Genomic DNA, 19,274 nt, shown 5'->3' with positions numbered 1-19,274 from the left:
CACAAATAATTGGGGGCCCTCCATATACCAGTTGGGAAGCTCTGTACTTGAGAAATAAAATGCCCCATAGAGATGGGCTTATCTTTACTGTCCTCAACGTGGGAAGAATCCAAACCAGAAATGTTCTGCTGTGTATGGATTTCACAGGTTCTCTCATCAAAAGTCACATTATTTTTCAGCATTAAGTTAAATTTAAAAAGTAGTTTTGGGGCTTCCGTGGTGGCACAGTGGTTAAGAATCCGCCTGCCAATGCAGGAGACGCGGGTTCGAGCCCTGGTCTGGGAAGATCCCACGTGCCGCGGAGCAACTAAGCCCGTGCACCACAACTACTGAGCCTGTGTTCTAGAGCCCGTGAGCCACAACTACTGAGCCCGCGTGCCACAACTACTGAAGCCCATGCTTCTACAGCCCATGCTTCACAACAAGAGAAGCCCGCACACCACCATGAAGAGCAGACCCTGCTTGCCGCAACTAGAGAAAGCCCGTGTGCGGCCATGAAGACCCAACACAGCCAAACATAAATTAATTAATTAATTGAAAAAATAAAAAGTAGTTTGTTTGGTTTTTTTCCCCTGTCATCAGGAGTTTTCGTTCTTGGTATCTGCTTTGAGACACCATGAGCATTCTTGTCCTGTTGCCACTGTTCCTGTGTTTTTGGGCTTTCTCTGCTTGAGTGTCAGTTTGTAATCTTCAAAAGCTGATGAAAAAATGAATAGTGTTCAGACAGAGAATAAAAGACCAATACAATCAGAGAATAACAAGGACAGGGTAAAATTCCTGCTGGCCAGTCCAAAGTTTTGCTGTTTTTCTTAAATGCAGAGGCAGTTTTTTAAAAGGTAAGAAGATAGAGATGGTTATATCTTTATTTTTGAAAGGTAAATATCACCATTGTTTTCCTTTTCTTATAGTGATAAGGTGATAAGACTTATTCCCAATACAGAAGAGGAAGCATATGCACTGAAGAAAATATACCAGCAACTGAAGGTAAGCGAGTGTCCACTCACTTATCATTATGCTCATAATGTGTTTACAGGGTTTTGCTGACTAGAGTTGAATAATTGGACTTCATTAGTCAAGGGAAGAAAATGATAAGAGATAGCTTGAAAGTGCCTTTAAAGGATAGTTAAGGTTACTCAAAATATTATATATCTGACCAATTGTCTATTTACTAGTTCATTTATTTTCCATCTCCCTTAGTAGAATGTAAGCTTCATGAGAGAGCTTGTCTACTTTTGATCATTGCTCTGTTCTCAGTGAGTGTCTTGAATATCCTAGGAGCTCAGTAAAATTTTTTTAACAAATGGATTTAGTTTGTAATTTTCCAAAGCTTCACTTCTCCTCCTTGAAATCTCCCTGCTGATCATCTAGACACTTTCCTTCTAATTAAAACTTCAAGCAGACTTGAGTTGAGGAAAAGAAAGCTAGAAATTCAAGTTAATTAATTTTGCTATGTTTCAGTGAGTCCGATAAGAGACTTTTGTTGGCAAAGGTTGAAGGGCTTTGATTATTCAATCTTTGATGAATGCTATGGTTTTTAGAGTTAGAGGGTTTCTCATCTCCCCATTACTACAATATAATTGAGTGTTAACTTCAGCTAAAAGCTAAAAGCGTATGATGAGAAATGTTGTGATGGGCTCTCTTCCATGCCTACCAAGAACAGAAGCATCCCATGAAGTTTGTGGTGGTTTAGCTTCATTTTAATGGACAGCAAAGGAGACTTGCAAGGGAGGCCTCATTAACCTTCAGTGTGGGATAGACAAGCAAGTGTCCTAGGACTGCCATACAGTTCTACCTGGAGACGGTGTTAGGGGGATGACAGAGGAGGGATGACAGAATCAGTGGCTCCTGGAGATATTTATAATTATCAGACTTTTGGTCTTTTGTTTTTGCTTTGATGTTTCTCTTTGACATCTTCCCTTCAGATATTGAATTTATTTGCAAATGAGGTTTTGAACTTTTATTGATTTCCTTTCTTCTTCCTCATCTGCAGCCCCTACACATGCAGTGTCCTGTTTAAGCTTGGGGGTCCCATGAGAAGGGGTCAGAGTGAGGATGCAGGAGCTTATTCCAAACTGTGGTGATTTTATCCAATAGCAGAGAGACTGCGCTCACCAGGCATTGCCTAAACCTCCTCTCCCCCTCAAAGGAATCCCTGCTCTGGGTACTGACATTGACCTTCCGCTGGTCACATATGATCATCAACCCCATTATAGCCTTTTCAGCAGCGATACCTGAACACTCTCTGAATAACCCACTAGGGACTCAAAAGTTACACAAAAACAAAGCAAGTTTCAAGCAGAAGTTTCTGGCTCCATTGTGTTGTAGAAATATCACTGGAAAAAAACAATAGTGCCTTTACATCTTAGAGTGCAGTATTCCAAGGAACAAATATTCTGAACCAAATATTGGAAAACGTGATTTGTCAAAGGACTTTTCTCCCAATGTGTGAATATATTTACACGGTGAGCCTAACAAAGTTATAAAAATGAAATTGCATAGTTCTGTATGCAGTGATCACTTACCATTATCAAAAGCAATAAGATTGGGCTTCCCTGGTGGCGCAGTGGTTGAGAGTCCGCCTGCCGATGCAGGGGACACGGGTTCGTGCCCTGGTCCGGGAAGATCCCACATGCCGCGGAGCGGCTGGGCCCGTGAGCCATGGCCGCTGAGCCTGCGCGTCCGGAGCCTCTGCTCCGCAACGGGAGAGGCCACAGCAGTGAGAGGCCCACGTACCGCAAAAAAAAAAAAAAAGAAAGAAAGAAAAAAGCAATAAGATTACATCAGTGAGAACCGTGGGGATAACTTATAAACTCATCAGTCATTGTAGATGGAACCGAGAGATGTTGAGCATAGACAGGATGCTGGACCCTAATGACAGCACATTTACATTGTGCCCTTTTTGTACTTAAAAATGCTTCTGCCTATTGTTTCCATTTGGTCCTTAAAGAAAGGGAATAATCTAGGGGAGGAAACAGTTTGTATGCAAAGAAGCTTAGAAGATAACTGAGAGAGGAGGGGAGGGACTGGTGAGGAAAGAGGGGAGCAGAGTAAGGGGGGATGGGGAGTTGATATTCCAGTGTTGACGGTGTTCTGGTGAGTCCACGTCACAATTACATCCAGCCCCTTGCAGTCAATTCATGCCAGTCACAGTGCTAAGTGCTTTCTATGAATGGCCTCATTTTAACGGTACTATCATTACTGCTATCTTACAGATAGAGAAACTGGGAGAGACAGACAGAGGCTAAGGAACTTGCCCCAGGTCACAGTGCAGAATTGGAACACACGTTTAAGCAGTGCCAAACCCTCTAGAACCCAGGTGAGGCCACCTCTTGCCTCTAGTCTGTGTACTCTGCTCATCTTCACAATGGAGAGGATTAAGGCCAAGTTTGCAGGGCATTGGAGCCTGGTCTCAGAATGTGATCATTATCATGCTCTTACTTTATTCCTTGAGTCAGGGGTCACCAAGACCACCCCCAGGTTCAGTGATTGCAGGAGGAGGCTCACAGCTCAGCCTATAGTCCTAATCAGACCTATGATTTATTATACAAAAGGATACAAAGCAAAATGAGCAAAAAGAAAAGGCACATGGCATGAAGTCCAGGAGAACCCAGGCACAGGTTTCCAAGAATAGTCTTCCAGGAGAGTCTCACAGAATGTTCTTAATTCCCTCGGTAACAAGTTGTGATGACACATGTGGAGCTCGCCATAGATGTAGCGCCTGGGGATTTTATTGAGCCTAGTTATGTAGCCCCCTTGCCTCACACACACCAGGATCCCAGGCTCCTGCAGGAGAGCAGGTGTTCAGCACGAGCTGTACTGTTTGCGCAGACGCTTTAGGTACCGTGAATTGCTCTTCTCGGTTAGGATGGTAGGGACCCTCCCACAATCTAAGTCCCCGTGCCCGTCTTGCAGGCAGGCCGTTCTAAGTCTAGCAGATTCGGGCCTGCTATAATAACTCTCTTCTGCATTTTCATTTCTTTCACTAAAGAAATTGTTTTATTAGGCTGAAGTTTGAGGCACTGAGCTTAACTAAATTTCTATCAATAAGCATCATGGTAACTTGAGGTCGTTTTAAATTCATATGATTTCATCGCGTGATCCTCTTGCACTACAGAAAGCAGCAGTTCTGGCCAGGCAGAGAAAAAAGCCTGCAGAGAAGAAAGAATATGAGTGTCTGTCATCTCATGCCCTGTGGAGCTGATGGGACAGAATTGGGGCCATTGTTAACAGCTCCTTTGCACACCCTGTACACCGCCTCCAAGGGGAAGAGAGGAGGGTTTGCTGGGAGGCCTTGAGTTGCCTTCTTTCCCTACAGCACAGTGTGGTAGACAGAATTCTAAGGTGGCCCCAGCATTTCTGCCCCATAGTGTACACCCTGCATAATCCCTCCTCTGAGTGTGGGCTGGGGCCTGTTAATATGATAGAATAGTCATTCTCTTGATATGTAAAGTATTATGCAGCAGGAGGGAGATTACCTGGGGTGGGCCTAACCTAATCAGGTGAGCCCCTTAAAAGCAGAGTGTTTTCTCTAGCTGTTGGCAGAGGAAGTCAGAGAAGTGCTCCCCCTGGCACATAGTCAAGCTGCTATGTTGTGAACTGCCCATGGGAGCCATGTGATAAGGACAGTGGCTGCTAGGATGTGAGAGCCTCTGCAGCTGACAGGCAGCAAGGAAATGGAGATGTCAGTCCTACAACCATAAGGAACTGAATTCTGCCACAACCCTATGAGCTTGGAAGACAACCCTGAGGTCCAGATGAAATCCCAGCCCAGCTTTTATCTTGATTTTTTGCTCAGTGAGATCTTGAAGAAAAAATCCAGCCAGCTGTGTCTGGACTTCTGACCTACAGAACTGTAAGATGATAAATGGGTATTATTTTAAGCTGAGTTTGTGGTAATTTGTTCTGCAGCAATAGAAACGAATATGCACGGTAAGATAGCATTCCTACATGTTGGCCTTTGATGGCTGTTGGTTTAATAGCATATATGAATGCTTTAAGTTACTTTTTCTGATTTCACTGACTGTAACCAAGCATTTATGGAAAAGTGAAAAGCAACTGGAATATATGCTTAGGCTAAATTCACAGTGCCTTATCTGAAACCTGAACAAATGCAAAGTGTATGTGCATTGTTGAATGGAATCTGAGACAGTATGGTCAGGGCATAGCTAATTAGACAGAGAACTGCTGTTACAAACTGGTTACTCTCCTAATTAAATTTTATGGTTTTGCTGAAGAATTAAAACAAAGTTAAACAGAAAACCATGCCTCCAGAGAACTGGATTGAGAAAGCACCAACCAATTAAACTGTTAATTAAGAACATAACCATGATTTAAATAAAATTATGATGGAAAGGGGATAGTTTGCAGGTGAGTAAAATTAAAGTCCGAACACCATGTTCTGCCTAGATTTCTTCACAGATTCTTTGTGCTCTGAAGGGATAGAAATGGCTTTATGTAAAATCCAGACAAAGTTTCTCTTAAGAGAATTGACACAGCCTTGTTGAAAGAAAAATTAATGATGTTTGTTTCCAGTTTTCTCATCAGAGATCTGTAGGATAAAAAACTGTCCTGTATCCAAAAGTTTATCATTTTTTCAAACTAAAACATAGCCTCAAAAATATTAGTTTTCTTGATATCTTTGAATGACATATCTAGACTCATAAATTTCCATGGGAAAAGACTACACTTCTTATGAGGAAGCCTTCATCCTTTCTCCTTAGCTTGGCTGTGAACTTGGCTGCTGCCTTTCCCAGGTGTGACCTCTCTCCTCAGTATCGTGCTATAGTTGAATGTTCTTATCGCTAATCCTCCTTGGTACCTGCCCAAGTCATGCAGCTGGAGCTGTAGGAGCTCCAGAACACCTGTGGTCCCTTGGCGCTTACAAGCTCAAACATCCAACTGTATGGTGGAATGGACTGGGAAACTTGTGAGAAGGAAGACAGACGATAGAATCCTTGCTATGCGAGTTATTTGTTCCAAGTTTCATTAGCAACCAGTTGTGCCATTAGAGGATCTCTTAAGCATGGCTGTGAAAGGCAGAATTCTAAGATGCCCTTCAAGATTCTTAGCCCTGGTATATACACACCTTCTCCCAGCTCTTCCATCAAACACTAATCTAGGCACTGCTTTAAAAGGATTTTGCAAATGTAAGTAAGGTACCAAATCAGTTGATCTTAAAATAGGGAGATTATCCAGGTGGGCCTGACCTAATCAGGTGAGCACTTTAAAAATAGAGTGTTTTCCCCACATGACTGCAAAAGAAGAAATAGAAAGATGGACTCCTGCTGGCCTGGAGGAAATCAACCATCCAAGCTGAGGGCTGCCGTGTAACAAGAAACTGCAGGAGGACTCTAGTTATTGACAGTTGCCCCCAGTTGACTAGAAGAAAACAGAGACCTCAGTCCTACAACTACAGTGAAATTTTACCAGCAACCATTGAGAATGTAAGAGGATCCTGAGCCACAGATGAGACTGAAGCCTAAGCTGGCACCTTAATTTCGGCCCTGTGACACCCTAAGCAGAAAATCAAGCCACTTTTGACCTACAGAAATGGTAAAGGAAGAACTGAGCTGCTAAATTTGTGGTAACTTAGCAATAAAAATCTAAGAAAGTGGCCTCAAGCAGCCAGTGACTCAGTGAGCTAGCTGATGATACACAGAACCATTATGAATGATATTGAAAGATAAAAGTGAAGAGGAGACCAAAACTTGGATCTGTCAAAATGTTTGGGGCAGGAAATAGCATTTACATTTTTTTTGTTAAAGGCTTTGTAAAGTAATGAAGCAGCATTACTTTTGCTTTCTCTGGCGTGATTTTTGAAAGTAAGAAAGCTCCTTATAATCCAGACAGATGTCCAAATGCAGTTATGGATTAAATTTCAGAAATTCGAATTTCAGACGTGGTATGCAGTTTTCTCCCTCTGTGTGGTTATTGGTAATTAGAAAACTCAATAACAAAAACAAAAACATATTAAGAGAAACAATACAATCTGGGGGAAAGACAGGAATACATTGGAAACATTTTTTCAAAAGTAAAAAAAAAAAAAAACCCTACAGTACTCTTTTTTTTTTTTCCCCCCCCCCCCGGTACGCGGGCCTCTCACTGTTGCGGCCTCTCCCGCTGCGGAGCACAGGCTCCGGACGTGCAGGCTCAGCGGCCATGGCTCACGGGCCCAGCCACTCTGCGGCATGTGGGATCTTCCCAGACCTGGGCACGAACCCGTGTCCCCTGCATCGGCAGGCGGACTCTCAACCACTGCGCCACCAGGGAAGCCCCCTACAGTACTCTTATTATGATTACCCCTGATCCTTTATTTAATTTACTCAAATAGGTTGACAACATGACCTTGGACTAATACCACCATTTTTTTTTTAATAGATGTTTATTGGAGTATAATTGCTTCACAATACTGTTTTAGTTTCTGTTGCTCAACAAAGCGAATCAGCCACATGCATACGCAGGTCCCCATATCCCCTCCCTCTTGAGCCTCCCTCCCACGCTCCCTATCCCACCCCTCTAGGTCATTGCAAATCACCGAGCTGACCTCCCTGTGCTATGCGGCTGCTTCCCACTAGCTAGCTATTTTACATTCGGTAGTGTATATATGTCGATGCTACTCTCACTTCCCCCCAGCTTCCCCCTCCCACCCCAAGTCCTCAAGTCCATTCTCTATGTCTGCCTCTTTATTCCTGCCCTGTAACTAGGTTCATCAGTACCTTTTTTTCTTTTTTAAGATTCCACATATATGCGTTAATATACTATATTTGTTTTTCTCTTTCTGACTTACTTCACTCTGTATGACAGACTCTAGGTCCACTGTATTTTAAGTTGACCATGTTTCCTTTCTGTTTGTAAGATGTCTCAGTTTTGATGTTTAAACAACCTGGTTTGAGATGAGTTTTTAAACTTTAAAAGTATTGGGTCGGCCAAAAATTTCGTTCAGTGTTCTCCGTAAGGTGTTACGGAGAAACCCAGACAAACTTTTTGGTCAACCTAATAGTTGCTCTTATTGGATGATAGTAATTGCTATTCCTAAAGTGCATGAAACTGGACAGTTTGAGAGGTCAGGTCCAACCAGTCTCCCATAGAAGGTGATCTCAACTGGGCTCATTCATGCATCTGCCATCACTCTCACGACTAGGGGTTGGCTGTGTGCTGGGATGACAGGACAGCTGGACCATGTGTCTCTTATGGTCTAGCTGGCTAGCCTGGGGGTCACAGGGATCCAAGAGGAAACTTACAAAGCTCTTTGAACCCAAGCTTGAAACTCAGATATACTTCTTGTTTGTTTGTTTCATATAATTTTTTTAAATTGGGGTATAGTTGTTTTACAATGTTGTGTTAGTTTCTACAGTACAGCGAAGTGAAATAGAGTTCCCTGTGCTATACAGCAGGTTCTCATTAGTTATCTATTTTATACATATTAGTGTATGTTTGTTAATCTCAGTCTTCCACTTCATCCCACCCCTCCTTTCCCCGCTGGGTGTCCATACATTTGTTCTCTGCGTCTGTGTCTCTATTTCTGCCTTGCAAACCAGTTCTTCTGTGACATTTTTCTAGATTCCACAAATATGTGTTAATATACAATATTTGTTTTTCTCTTTCTGATTTCACTCTGTGTGACAGTCTCTAGGTCCATCCACATCTCTACAAATGACCCAATTTGGTTCCTTTTTATGGCTAATATTCCACTGTATATGTGTACCACATCTTTATTCATTTGTCTGTCGATGGACACTTAGGTTGCTTCCATGACCTGGCCATTGTAAATAGTGCTGCAATGAACATTGGGGTGCATGTGTCTTTTTGAATTATGGTTTTCTCTGAGTATATGCCCAGTAGTGGGATTGCTGGGTCGTATGGTAGTTCTATTTGTAGTTTTTTAAGGAACCTCCATACTGTTCTCCATAGTGGCCGTATCAATTTACATTCCCACCAGCAGTGCAAGAGGGTTCCCTTTTCTCCACACCCTCTCCAGCATTTGTTGTTTGTAGATTTTCTGATGATGCCCATTCTAACTGGTGCGAGGTGATACCTCATTGTAGTTTTGATTTGCGTTTCTCTAATAATTAGTGCTGTTGAGCAGCTTTTCATGTGCTTCTTGGCCATCTGTATGTCTTCTTGGGAGAAATGTCTATTTAGGTCTTCCACCCATTTTTTGATTGGGTTGTTTGTTTTTTTGATATTGAACTGCGTGAGCTGTTTGTATATTTTGGAGATTAATCCTTTGTCCATTGATTCATTTGCAAATATTTTCTCCCGTTCTGAGGGTTGCCTTCTCATCTTGTTTATGGTTTCCTTTGCTGTGCAAAAGTTTTTAAGTTTCATTAGGTCCCATTTGCTTATCTTTGTTTTTATTTCCATTACTCTAGGAGGTGGGTCAAAAAAGATCTTGCTGTGATTTATGTCCAAGAGTGTTATTCCTGTGTTTTCCTCTAAGAGTTTGATAGTGTCCGGCCTTACATTTAGGTCTTTAATCCATTTTGAGTTTATTTTTGTGTATGGTGTTAGGGAGTGTTCTAATTTCATTCTTTTACATGGAGCTGTCCAGTTTTCCCAGCAGCACTTATTGAAGAAACTCAGATATACTTCTACCACGTTCCACCAGACAGAGGAAGTCAGAGGGCCAGCCCAGATTCAAGGACTGGGAAAACAGACTTGATGAAATGACTGCAGTTCTTGATGAAATGATTGCAAGGTGTGAATGCAGGCATGAGAAAAATTTGTGGTCATTTTTATAACCTGCCCCACCCACATATCCTTTCCAGTCTGTCAATAAATCCGAGGTGAAAATGGCAGCTACCTACCTTGTCTGTATTCTCACTGCCATCGCCTTAGTTCTGACCCTGATTGCCTTTATTCTGATTTACACTCATCTCCCAAACTGCCTTTCCATCACCTCATGCATGACTCCTACCTGTTTTCCATACTGTAGTCAAGGTGATCTTTCTGCAATGAAAAACTGACCACGTCATATCTCTACTTAAAACCTTTTAAGTACCCCCCCTACCCATTATCAACAGCAGTATCTCCAGCCCAGACTGCACATTGAATCATCTCGGAAGCTGATATCTGGTCCCCCTGCCAGAGATTCTGACTCAGTTGCTTGGGTAAGCCTTGATTATTAGTTATCTTTTTAAAAGCTCTCTAGGTGAATCCATAGGTAGAAAGGGGAGTCAACCACTGGCCAAGGGTATAGACTTCAAACCCTTTGGCATGACACGTGGAGCCCTTGAAAACCACACCCTGCCTGTCTCTCAGACATTTCTCAGAATCCATCTCTATCCTTGGCTGTGTTCTTCACCATCGCTGTACTGACCTGACTATAGTTTCTCTCTGAAGGGCCTTTTCTCCAGCGGTTCCTCTTGTCTGGAATGCTCTTCTCCTCTTTGCCCTGCTTGTAAACACCACTCACCTTTGAAGACTCGGCTAAAGCATGGATTGTCCTTGAATTCTTTGACCCTCACTGAAGTCTACAGACAGGATATCCTGGCATCCTTGGCACTTTGTATGTACAGCATCTTTCCTCCCACAACCCATCCCCAGTGGAATGAGTTTCTTACAGATCTGCAATTTAGTGGATCCCTGAATTTCATACAGTGACTAGGGAGTCATTGATGGGAGAGAAAAGAGTGAGTCTTCAACTGGTGCTAAAAGAGCTAAAAGAGCGCACAGTCAGGCGCTCACTCCTAGGAACACAGCCCGGACAAGACGTAGAAAAGACCATTATTCCTTCCTGACCCACCCATCGGCTTTCACTTCTTTTCCTGTTCTTTGTAAATCACCCTTTTTATTTATTCTTGCGATTTCACCTGGAAAACTAACAAAACTGGAGGGCATGATTTTCACTTTGTCATATGTGAATCTCACTCCTTCCACTTTTAAAGGGCGTGAACATGTGATCGAGGATATGGGAATAGATGACGTTCTTTTTCAAGGGCAGAGATGAGGCTTCTTGGTGACTGAGAGGTTTCCTATCCAGTGTACAGACTATACTTTGGTGCCATTTCTTGGACCCATGAACTTAGAGCAGCCTCTTCATCAGCCACAGTCACAGAGTTTGCTTGAGTTTTAAAAGTTTCTTGTTTCCTACCATATTTTTTTTTCTCTAGCTACATAAATGTGGAGTGATTTTCACTGCCTTCCTTTGTTTTAGAGGTCCTTGGTGAGAAGGATTACACCTGTTTTAGAGAAATGGGCACCAGCATGTCAATAAGTACCAGTGACTTAAAAGGATTGACTATCACCGTCCAAACCATATATTAACTATTTAGCCATGAGAGTCTTGGACAGGTCAGATGTGAAAAGCAGTTAGCATGGTGATCATTTAGAGTATAACCCCTGGAGGTATACTTCCTAGGATCATATCCAGACTCTTTCGTGTCCTGTGAGTGTCAGCAAATTACCTAACTTCTCTGTGCCTCCACTCCCTAATCTGTAGTGCAGGGAAATTCAGAAAGAGTTGATTACCCCACATTTGGGTTAACCTATAGCTGGAACATATGTTTCTCTACACAGCAGCTATTTGTTGACATGCTGTGTCTCCCTCAGCAGATTGAGAACCTTCCAAGGGCAAAGACTACTTACCATTCTTCTTCAGGTGGGATCAGTGTCTGACTCTCCCTGGTGCCTGGCCGTAGGTACTCAGCAAACCTTGAAGGAATGAGCAGATGTAATTCACTCATTCATCTACTTGCCTATCATTATAATACAAGCCACTCGAACTTGGATTCTAATCGAGAACATATGTATGTCTGAATACATTTTAAACAGGATCCAAAAAATGAAAATAGAGGTAGAAATGAGAATTACTATAGAATGATGGGTTAAGGGAGTATCAAGGAATAGGCAAAGGTTTAAGGTATAGGAAATTATCTGTCTCTCAGTTACAAAGGAAGTTTGACGGAGGAAGTGCGATTTCTGGAAAAGCTTGACGTAAGTTTCTTGAGAGAATCATCTCTGAGTTCTGCCATTTTCTTCTAGAGCCTCATGTAACTTTAGGATTTTGCCTTTGGGCATTGACTGACTCAATGAATACAATAATGCTAATTGCCAGGAATACTTCAATTTGAAAATCAGAGCTCAGGTGTTTAGGAATCGATTTGTTGTTTTCTAAAATCAAAAATGTCTCTATCTCTTTAAGCGTTTGGCATCCTTGATTGACAAATCCGTTCCTTTCTTATAACCTAAAAACAGTTACTAGGGATGCCTACGTGGCCCTTCTCTATGCCCTAAAAACAAAATTCAGAGCAGCTTTTGCATATTCATCAGCCACCACCACAAAGACTTGACTTGATTAAAGACATTTCCTGTTTTCTACCGTTTTGTTTTAATAGCTGTATAACTGTCGAGTGATTAAAATTCCCACTGTCCCACAAATACATCTCTTAGATCTTTTCCTGATAATTGCATTTGCTTCGAGGCTATCTGATCATGAGTGTTCTTCTATTCTCTCACACTTTAGTCACATTTTGAAAGTGGTCTGTGATCTGGGCTAAGAATCAGCCTCATACTCTTTATTTATTTATTTATTTATTTATTTATTTTTTGCGGTACGCGGGCCTCTCACTGTTGTGGCCTCTCCCGTTGCGGAGCACAGGCTCTGGACGCGCAGGCTCAGCGGCCATGGCTCACAGGCCCAGCCGCTCCGCGGCATGTGGGATCTTCCCGGACCGGGGCACGAACCCGTGTCCCCTGCATCGGCAGGCGGACTCTCAACCACTGCGCCACCAGGGAAGCCCCACACCAGTAATTTGAACAGGAAAATATTTATATAAAGTAGTATTAACTAGGAAATGGTGACTGACTACTAAAAGGCATATGAGAGAAAACACAAGTGCAGAGAGCAACTACTACCCCCGGGGGATGAGAAAGAATACACAGGAGGGGACTAAGAACTTGATAGAGCCTTTTCCACCACTCCCCATCCCAAGGCTGAGATTCAGGTCTCCTTGGAGTCAGTAGCCCGCTGAGTGGTGGAGAAATTAACCAGGGCGCCTGCAGGCCAGAGCTAGTCTAGAGGTAGCTGTTTGCTGTGGTGTCAGAAAAACTTTCCAGAGAGTAAGTGCAACTGGGACTCACATGTGCCACCAAAAAGCCGCGTCATAGGAGGGAAGAAAGCCCATGGGAACCGGAAGAAGCCCCTTCCTCTGCTGTATCTTACTCTCTACAGCCCTCTCGACAAAGCCTAACGCTGACCAGCTATCAAAGGAGAAATGTTTACAGGGTACAGCTCGAGCATCACAAAGCAGAACAAAGAGGGTGGATTTGCAGTTGAAAGGCGGTATATTAATAACACATCACCTTTGCTAGTGCCAGAGATAGGGTAGTTAACAAGATAAATTAAGTCCCTTGTACTCACCCTACCATCTGAAGAGAAATAAAGTGACCGTCACGGCAAGGGGTAGCTGTTAAGGAATGGCGTCAAATCCCTCTACCCACCAGAAAAGGAGAGAGAAGGGATTTAACAGTTGTTCTGCACTTGACTTTGTGCCCAGCACACTGCTAAGTATCAAATATTTATCATGTGATCTCTGCAATTTAATGAAAGGTTGGGATTATTAACCCAGTTTTTAGATGAACAAAATGGAGCCATTCTGCTTCCATCCCACAGAAGATTTTTTTTCATTTAAGGGAGTTCCTTGTGAACATGATTTAAGGAGAAGTTTCACCTGAAATCTTTATCAGGTTTGAAAAAAACCTTTTGCTGAGATTCTTCCGTGGCCAGGTGAGAGTAAGGAAGGACCCTGGGATGCGCTAAGGTGGGAGTCCAGATGGAAGGAGCTGGGGGCTTGCCGCGGGCAGACCTAGCTCCCTTTACAATGTTGTCCAGAAGCACTGTGGGCCTGGGCCATCAGCCATCTCTCCTGCCGTCTCCAGCAACACACCTGCTTCTTTATTTCTTCGTTAATAATGTGTTCAAACCATCTCAGCACATTTTCTTTCAGTATATCTAAGTAATTGACATCAAACATTAAAAAATTATTTTTCTCCTCTGTGAATAATGCAGGAGCAGCTAAGACACTAGAGGGAAAATAGTGACGGGGAGTACGGTATTTTATGGTATTTCTATTTTAGCAGATCTAAATCTACATATCACAGAGCTTCTTGTTTATCAGACGTATTTCAAAAAAATATTGGGCCAAGCAATTTAGAGACGATAAAGGAAACACAGCTTTGATTTTGTGATAATAATCTCTTGGGGTCACCCGAAACCTTACCCGAGCATCAGAATGCTTACTGGTCAAGAGATCAGTTGATCAAAGTTCATCAAGATAAATGATATATACTAAAGGTTGACTTGCATAGGACCTACGATACCGCCTAGAATAATTTATTCCTTATACAAATAAGATCTACATCGTACAACCATAAGTGGATTCACTCTCAGATAAGGAATGTAAGAAACATAAGCCATAAGAGTTCATTCTCTGACCGGTAACATGTAGCCTCTTTTTCTTCATCAGACCTGTGAATCGTGGTCTCTAGAAAATGTCCAGGAAGCCAGAAGATGGCATCTATGGATAAGGAGAGAGCAGTTACTTGAGGGTTATGATCAGAATTCCAGATCACTTTAATTAAGTAGTAGAAGGTTCAGAAACACAGAAATTAAAGTTATCTTAAGGACAAATGCAGAGTAACGCTTGCAAAATTTTAAACTATAAGTCACACAGAAGGGAAAAGTCAAAGGCCATAGTGAAATGTGAGGTCATCATGAACAAGCAGTGTGGATTTACGCATCTATAAGTTGGTGTGCCTTCAGTATGCAAGGACTCTGAGTTTCGCAGGTTCCTGGAGGGGACTTCGTATGACGGTCCATTAGTTGTGCAACAAAATTGTGTTCTATTCTTCCTGGGCACTGTATTTCCAACCTTCCTTGCAGTTAGGTGTGGCCATGTGACTGGAATGTACACAAAAGTGATGTAGCCCATTTCTGGACCAAGAGTTTAGAGAAAGGAAGCCTTCCCTCCATGCCTCCTTTCTTCTGCTGCCTGAATGACAGTAATAACAGGCCCCAAAAGGATGGAAGAGCTGTGACATGGAAAATTTCTGGATCCCTGAATTACTACATAGAGGAAAGCTGCCTGCACTCAAGAAATACCCACTTTTGTTATGTGAACAAGGAATAAACTTCTCTTGTATTTGGGTCATTTTTTTGTGTTTGAGCACTGTAGGCAAGGAAAACTAATTTTCCCTCTACCCTCTGTGTTCTTAGCTGAGACCCCTGTAATAAAAAGCAGTAACAAAAGAAAAACAAATAGAAATCTATTAACAGGTATACTTCATGTATACCTGGGAGATACCCATGGGAAATTGAGTAACTCCCCAAGGTGACTTAGAATTCAGACTTAAATACCATCCTAATAGAGGAAAAAGAGGGGATATAGACCTCTTAGGGGAGAGTAAGTGATTTTTAGGAAAGATGAAGGGGCCCTTAGAAGGATAGACGGGAGGTATAATAGTTTGTGACAAAGCTTGGCTGGCTGTAGTATCAATTTCTAGTCTCCTCTCCTGTGATAAGAGTCAATCTTCCCTGGTTGATGAGACTCCTGGGGAGGGGAGTTACATCAATTGACAGGAGTGTTTTTTAGAGGATGTGGTTTTAGGCAGATAAGGAGAGTAAAGAGAAAAGCCTCTCCCTGCATTTGCTGTTTTTCAAGTGCCTACAGCTTAAAATAATCAATGTACCAAAGCAGCATGTTTGGAGGTGGCATGTCCTGAGCTACTACAGTCATATTTTGGGGCGGCATATTCTGCCCTTCAGCATCATCACAGCTAATACTGAAGATGGTACATCCGAGTGCTGCCTTAACAAAACCAAAAATATATGGCATTAGCTTAGCAGCTGGGCAGTAGGTGGAAGGAGCGTAGACATCACTCTGGAAAGAAAAAGACCAATGTTATGTGATAATATTTGGTAAAACTGTCAGCTGAACTTGGAAGGCAAAGAAAGTGCTTAATGATCCTATAGCTCTAAGGAAAGTAGTTGCAAATACCCAGAATATTAGCACGTGTTGGTTCTTCTCACTGTTTATAGAAAGGTATCACAAGAAGGAGCTGAGTTCAGGCAGGAATTGACCAGTTTACAAGCAGAAATGAAAAGGAATTGGGGTATGAAAAGGCAGGGAAAATCAAACTGCTTCTAGATCCTAATCGGAAGAAAAAAAGACTGAAAAAGTTTTTCTGCATAAAAGGTCCATTAAGATTTCTCAGGTTTGCAAAGTGACTTAGATTAAGTGAGTTCCTTTCTACCTTTCCACTCCAGCCTGCTGTTTCCAATACCCTCAAAAGTGGCTTCCATTAAGTTAGGGGGAGGGGGCAGTGCCCAGGACCAGGAAGCCAAAAATTATAATAAGACAGATTTGAGGATTACATTTAGGAAAGAACTTAGGATGTGATTACAAAGTCTATCTAGTTTTTGAGAGATGGCCCAAAATATCATAGACCTGATCAAAAAGTAAAAAAATATATCAGTATCAAATGGTCATAGCTGTAGGGGGAAAGTAAAGCAGGAAAGAAGGTTGAAAGGCATACAGTGTAATTTTAAATAGAACGGTTGGAAAGACATCATTGAAAAGATGGCATTTGAGCAAAGGTTTGAAGGAGGTAAGGGTGAGTTTTATTCCTCCACCTTTGGGAATAGCCACCCCTTCCATATTTACCTGTCAAAAGGGCCAGTCCCGGATGCTAACTCATGAGACGATTTTGCCAGCTTCCACGACTGGAGGTATACGTTCTCCTGGAGCCCATGAAGAACTTTATTATTCTCTTGGACAGTCTGCTCTCACATTCTGGTTTTCTTACTCAGACACATGTTCTCATTCACTCATGAGTTGTGGGAAATGAAAAACCAATCTGACAAGGATAACCTGAGGTTAATAGATTGTCGCTCTCTTTGCCTTAACCCTACCCAACCTCCATCACCACCCGACAATGTTTTGATGTTGACAATTGACATTTCTTAGCATCCTTTCGTTCCTTCCAACCAAACTGCTGCTTGTATACCCCTTCCACATAGAAATACTACCTTTCATGCCTAATATACAAAGGATACACTTTTTACAAGATGTGTAGTACGTGTGTTAATACAAAGGATGAAAAATGTTGATGACCACCCATAGGCTTAACTTGAGTGAAGGGGACAGAATGGTTTTGAGACAGAAAGAGACAGACTTACGAGACAGTTTGAAGGCAAAAGAAAAGTAAAACCAAACAGTTACAGAATTTAGGTTCAATTTAATCTGGGGTTAACAGGAAGGCTTTAGAGAGAACGTAATGCTTCGTGATTCAAGTCCTTGGTTATTCTCAAAGAAAAAAGAAGGTGGAAAGAAAAATCTGATTTGCCTGGGAATCATTTGCAGACTATCTCACTGAACAGTTTCACCACCATAACTCCAGGTTACCTTAAAAGAAACTTAGTAAATACTGACTACAGATCTGAATGTTCCCAATACTCTTCAAAGAATCTATAATTGTTATCTTTAATGTTGTTTAAAAAAAATTCATGGACATGCTCTAGCAACTGTCAGTTTCATTTAGTATCCATTTTATTTTATTTTATTTTTTTAAACCACTGATTTTGCCTTATGAAGGCCTTTCTCACGTTTCGTTTTGTTGTTTGTTGTTTTGGGGTGTTTTTTTTTTTGGTTTTTTTTTTTGGCTGCATTGGATCTTTGTTGCTGTGCGCCAGCTTTCTCTAGTTGCGGTGCGCGGGGGCTACTCTTCGTTGTGGTGCCTGGGCTTCTCCTTGCAGTGGCTTTTCTTGTTGCGGAGCGCAGGCTCTAGGCACGTGGGCTTCAGTAGTTGTGGCACGCGGGCTCAGTAGTTGTGGCACGCGGGCTCTAGAGCACGGGCTAGGTAGCTGTGGCGCACGGGCTTAGTTGCTCCACGGCATGAGGGATCTTCCTGGACCAGGGCTCGAACTCATGTCCCCTGCATTGGCAGGTGGGTTCTTAACCACTGTGCAACCAGGGAAGTCCCTAGTATCCATTTGGAATTGATAGAGCCTTTCTTCCTTTTAATAACAACCTCATTCCTCTTGGAAAACCATAATCCTGAAAGAAGTATGATAAAGTACAGAAAGAACTCTTTCAAGAATAAATGTTTGTAATTTAATGAAAAGTTAAATAAATTTCTAAATGTTTCCTCTCTAAGAATTTTATAAGAAGAATTGCTAAAAGTAAAACAGTTTGGGACAAATCCTGCACCCACCTCTACTTGGGAGGTAAAGAGTACATGCATGTGATTGTAACGCTCAAAGTGACCCCCTGTACTTAAATTGAAGCATTTCAAGAATGCAATTCTTTTGTGACATAGAAGGATATTTCATAGAAACAGAATGATCCTTGGAACTAAAAGCATTTTGTCTGAGGGTATAATAGACAAAACCCAGATCAAACCTCAAAAATAGGAACAAAAATGGAAATCCAAAGATTAGTTTTGTCACAATTTCTTGTGGTAATGAGAACATTAGCTTTTTTAAAGTAAGGTATAGAAAGCTTATAAAATTCTTATACCAAATTCATAAGATTATAAAATTCTTATAGAACACCTTGCTATCAAGGGATTCCAAACTCTTTATAAAACGTTAGTTGATTTAATTCTCACACTTCCTAAGCAGGTAAAGAAATGACAAGCGGTGTGTGTGATGGGCTTTATCTCATTTTCTGCCAGGGAACGTGAGTCACAGTTACCCCTGAAGCAGTAATGGAGCTATAATTTCCTAACATTCGGTTGAGGCACTGATCTGACTCATTCTACCTTACCTCCCTTTGAGTAGAGCAGTAATGTTCCGATTTTGCTCTTATTTCTGTTTCTCTAAGGTCTGGCAATGGGGTATTATAGTTCATGCCTTCATGTAGAACTTGATGAGATGCAGGAGAGGGGAAGGTTTTTAGAAGAAGCAGCTTTGTTTCTGTTTTAAGGGGGTTAAACACTCAGAGTACTGGGTCTCAGTACATGAGAGTTATTCTGCTAAAGAGTAATTCCTTTTTGTCGTGATGCATGTAGGGTTCAAATGGACTCATTAGAAACTGAATTTATTTATTTTTGACTATAAAATAATACATATAGTGTTCAAAAATCAAAATGTTTAGAGGATACACAGTAAAAAAAAAAATCCCCTCCCACTTCCCTCCTCTTGTCATGCAATTCTTCCCACAAAGGCAACCAGTGTTACCAGTTTCTTACAGAGACATCTGACACAAATCCAGGAAGGGAGGTAGTGGGGGGAGGGAATAAAGATATTCCATAAATTATAACAAAACTATACACAC

The 19,274-nt window shown here is 41.8% G+C and overlaps 1 protein-coding gene across 1 annotated transcript in view; it reads left to right on the top strand.

The window, feature by feature from the left end:
• Positions 1 to 19,274, top strand: part of CPA6 (carboxypeptidase A6) — a 260,891-nt gene that overhangs the window by 103,872 nt on the left and 137,745 nt on the right. Inside the window, exon 2 of the mRNA XM_060128192.1 lies at positions 909 to 984. Within this exon, the coding sequence (XP_059984175.1) occupies positions 909 to 984 (76 nt within the window). The remainder of the gene's footprint in view (positions 1 to 908; positions 985 to 19,274) is intronic.

This window comes from Lagenorhynchus albirostris, chromosome 17, assembly GCF_949774975.1.
Source record: "Lagenorhynchus albirostris chromosome 17, mLagAlb1.1, whole genome shotgun sequence".
NCBI lineage: Eukaryota > Metazoa > Chordata > Mammalia > Artiodactyla > Delphinidae > Lagenorhynchus > Lagenorhynchus albirostris.
Note: the sequence above shows the minus strand (reverse complement) of the source record. Positions and strands in the feature narration are given on the sequence as shown.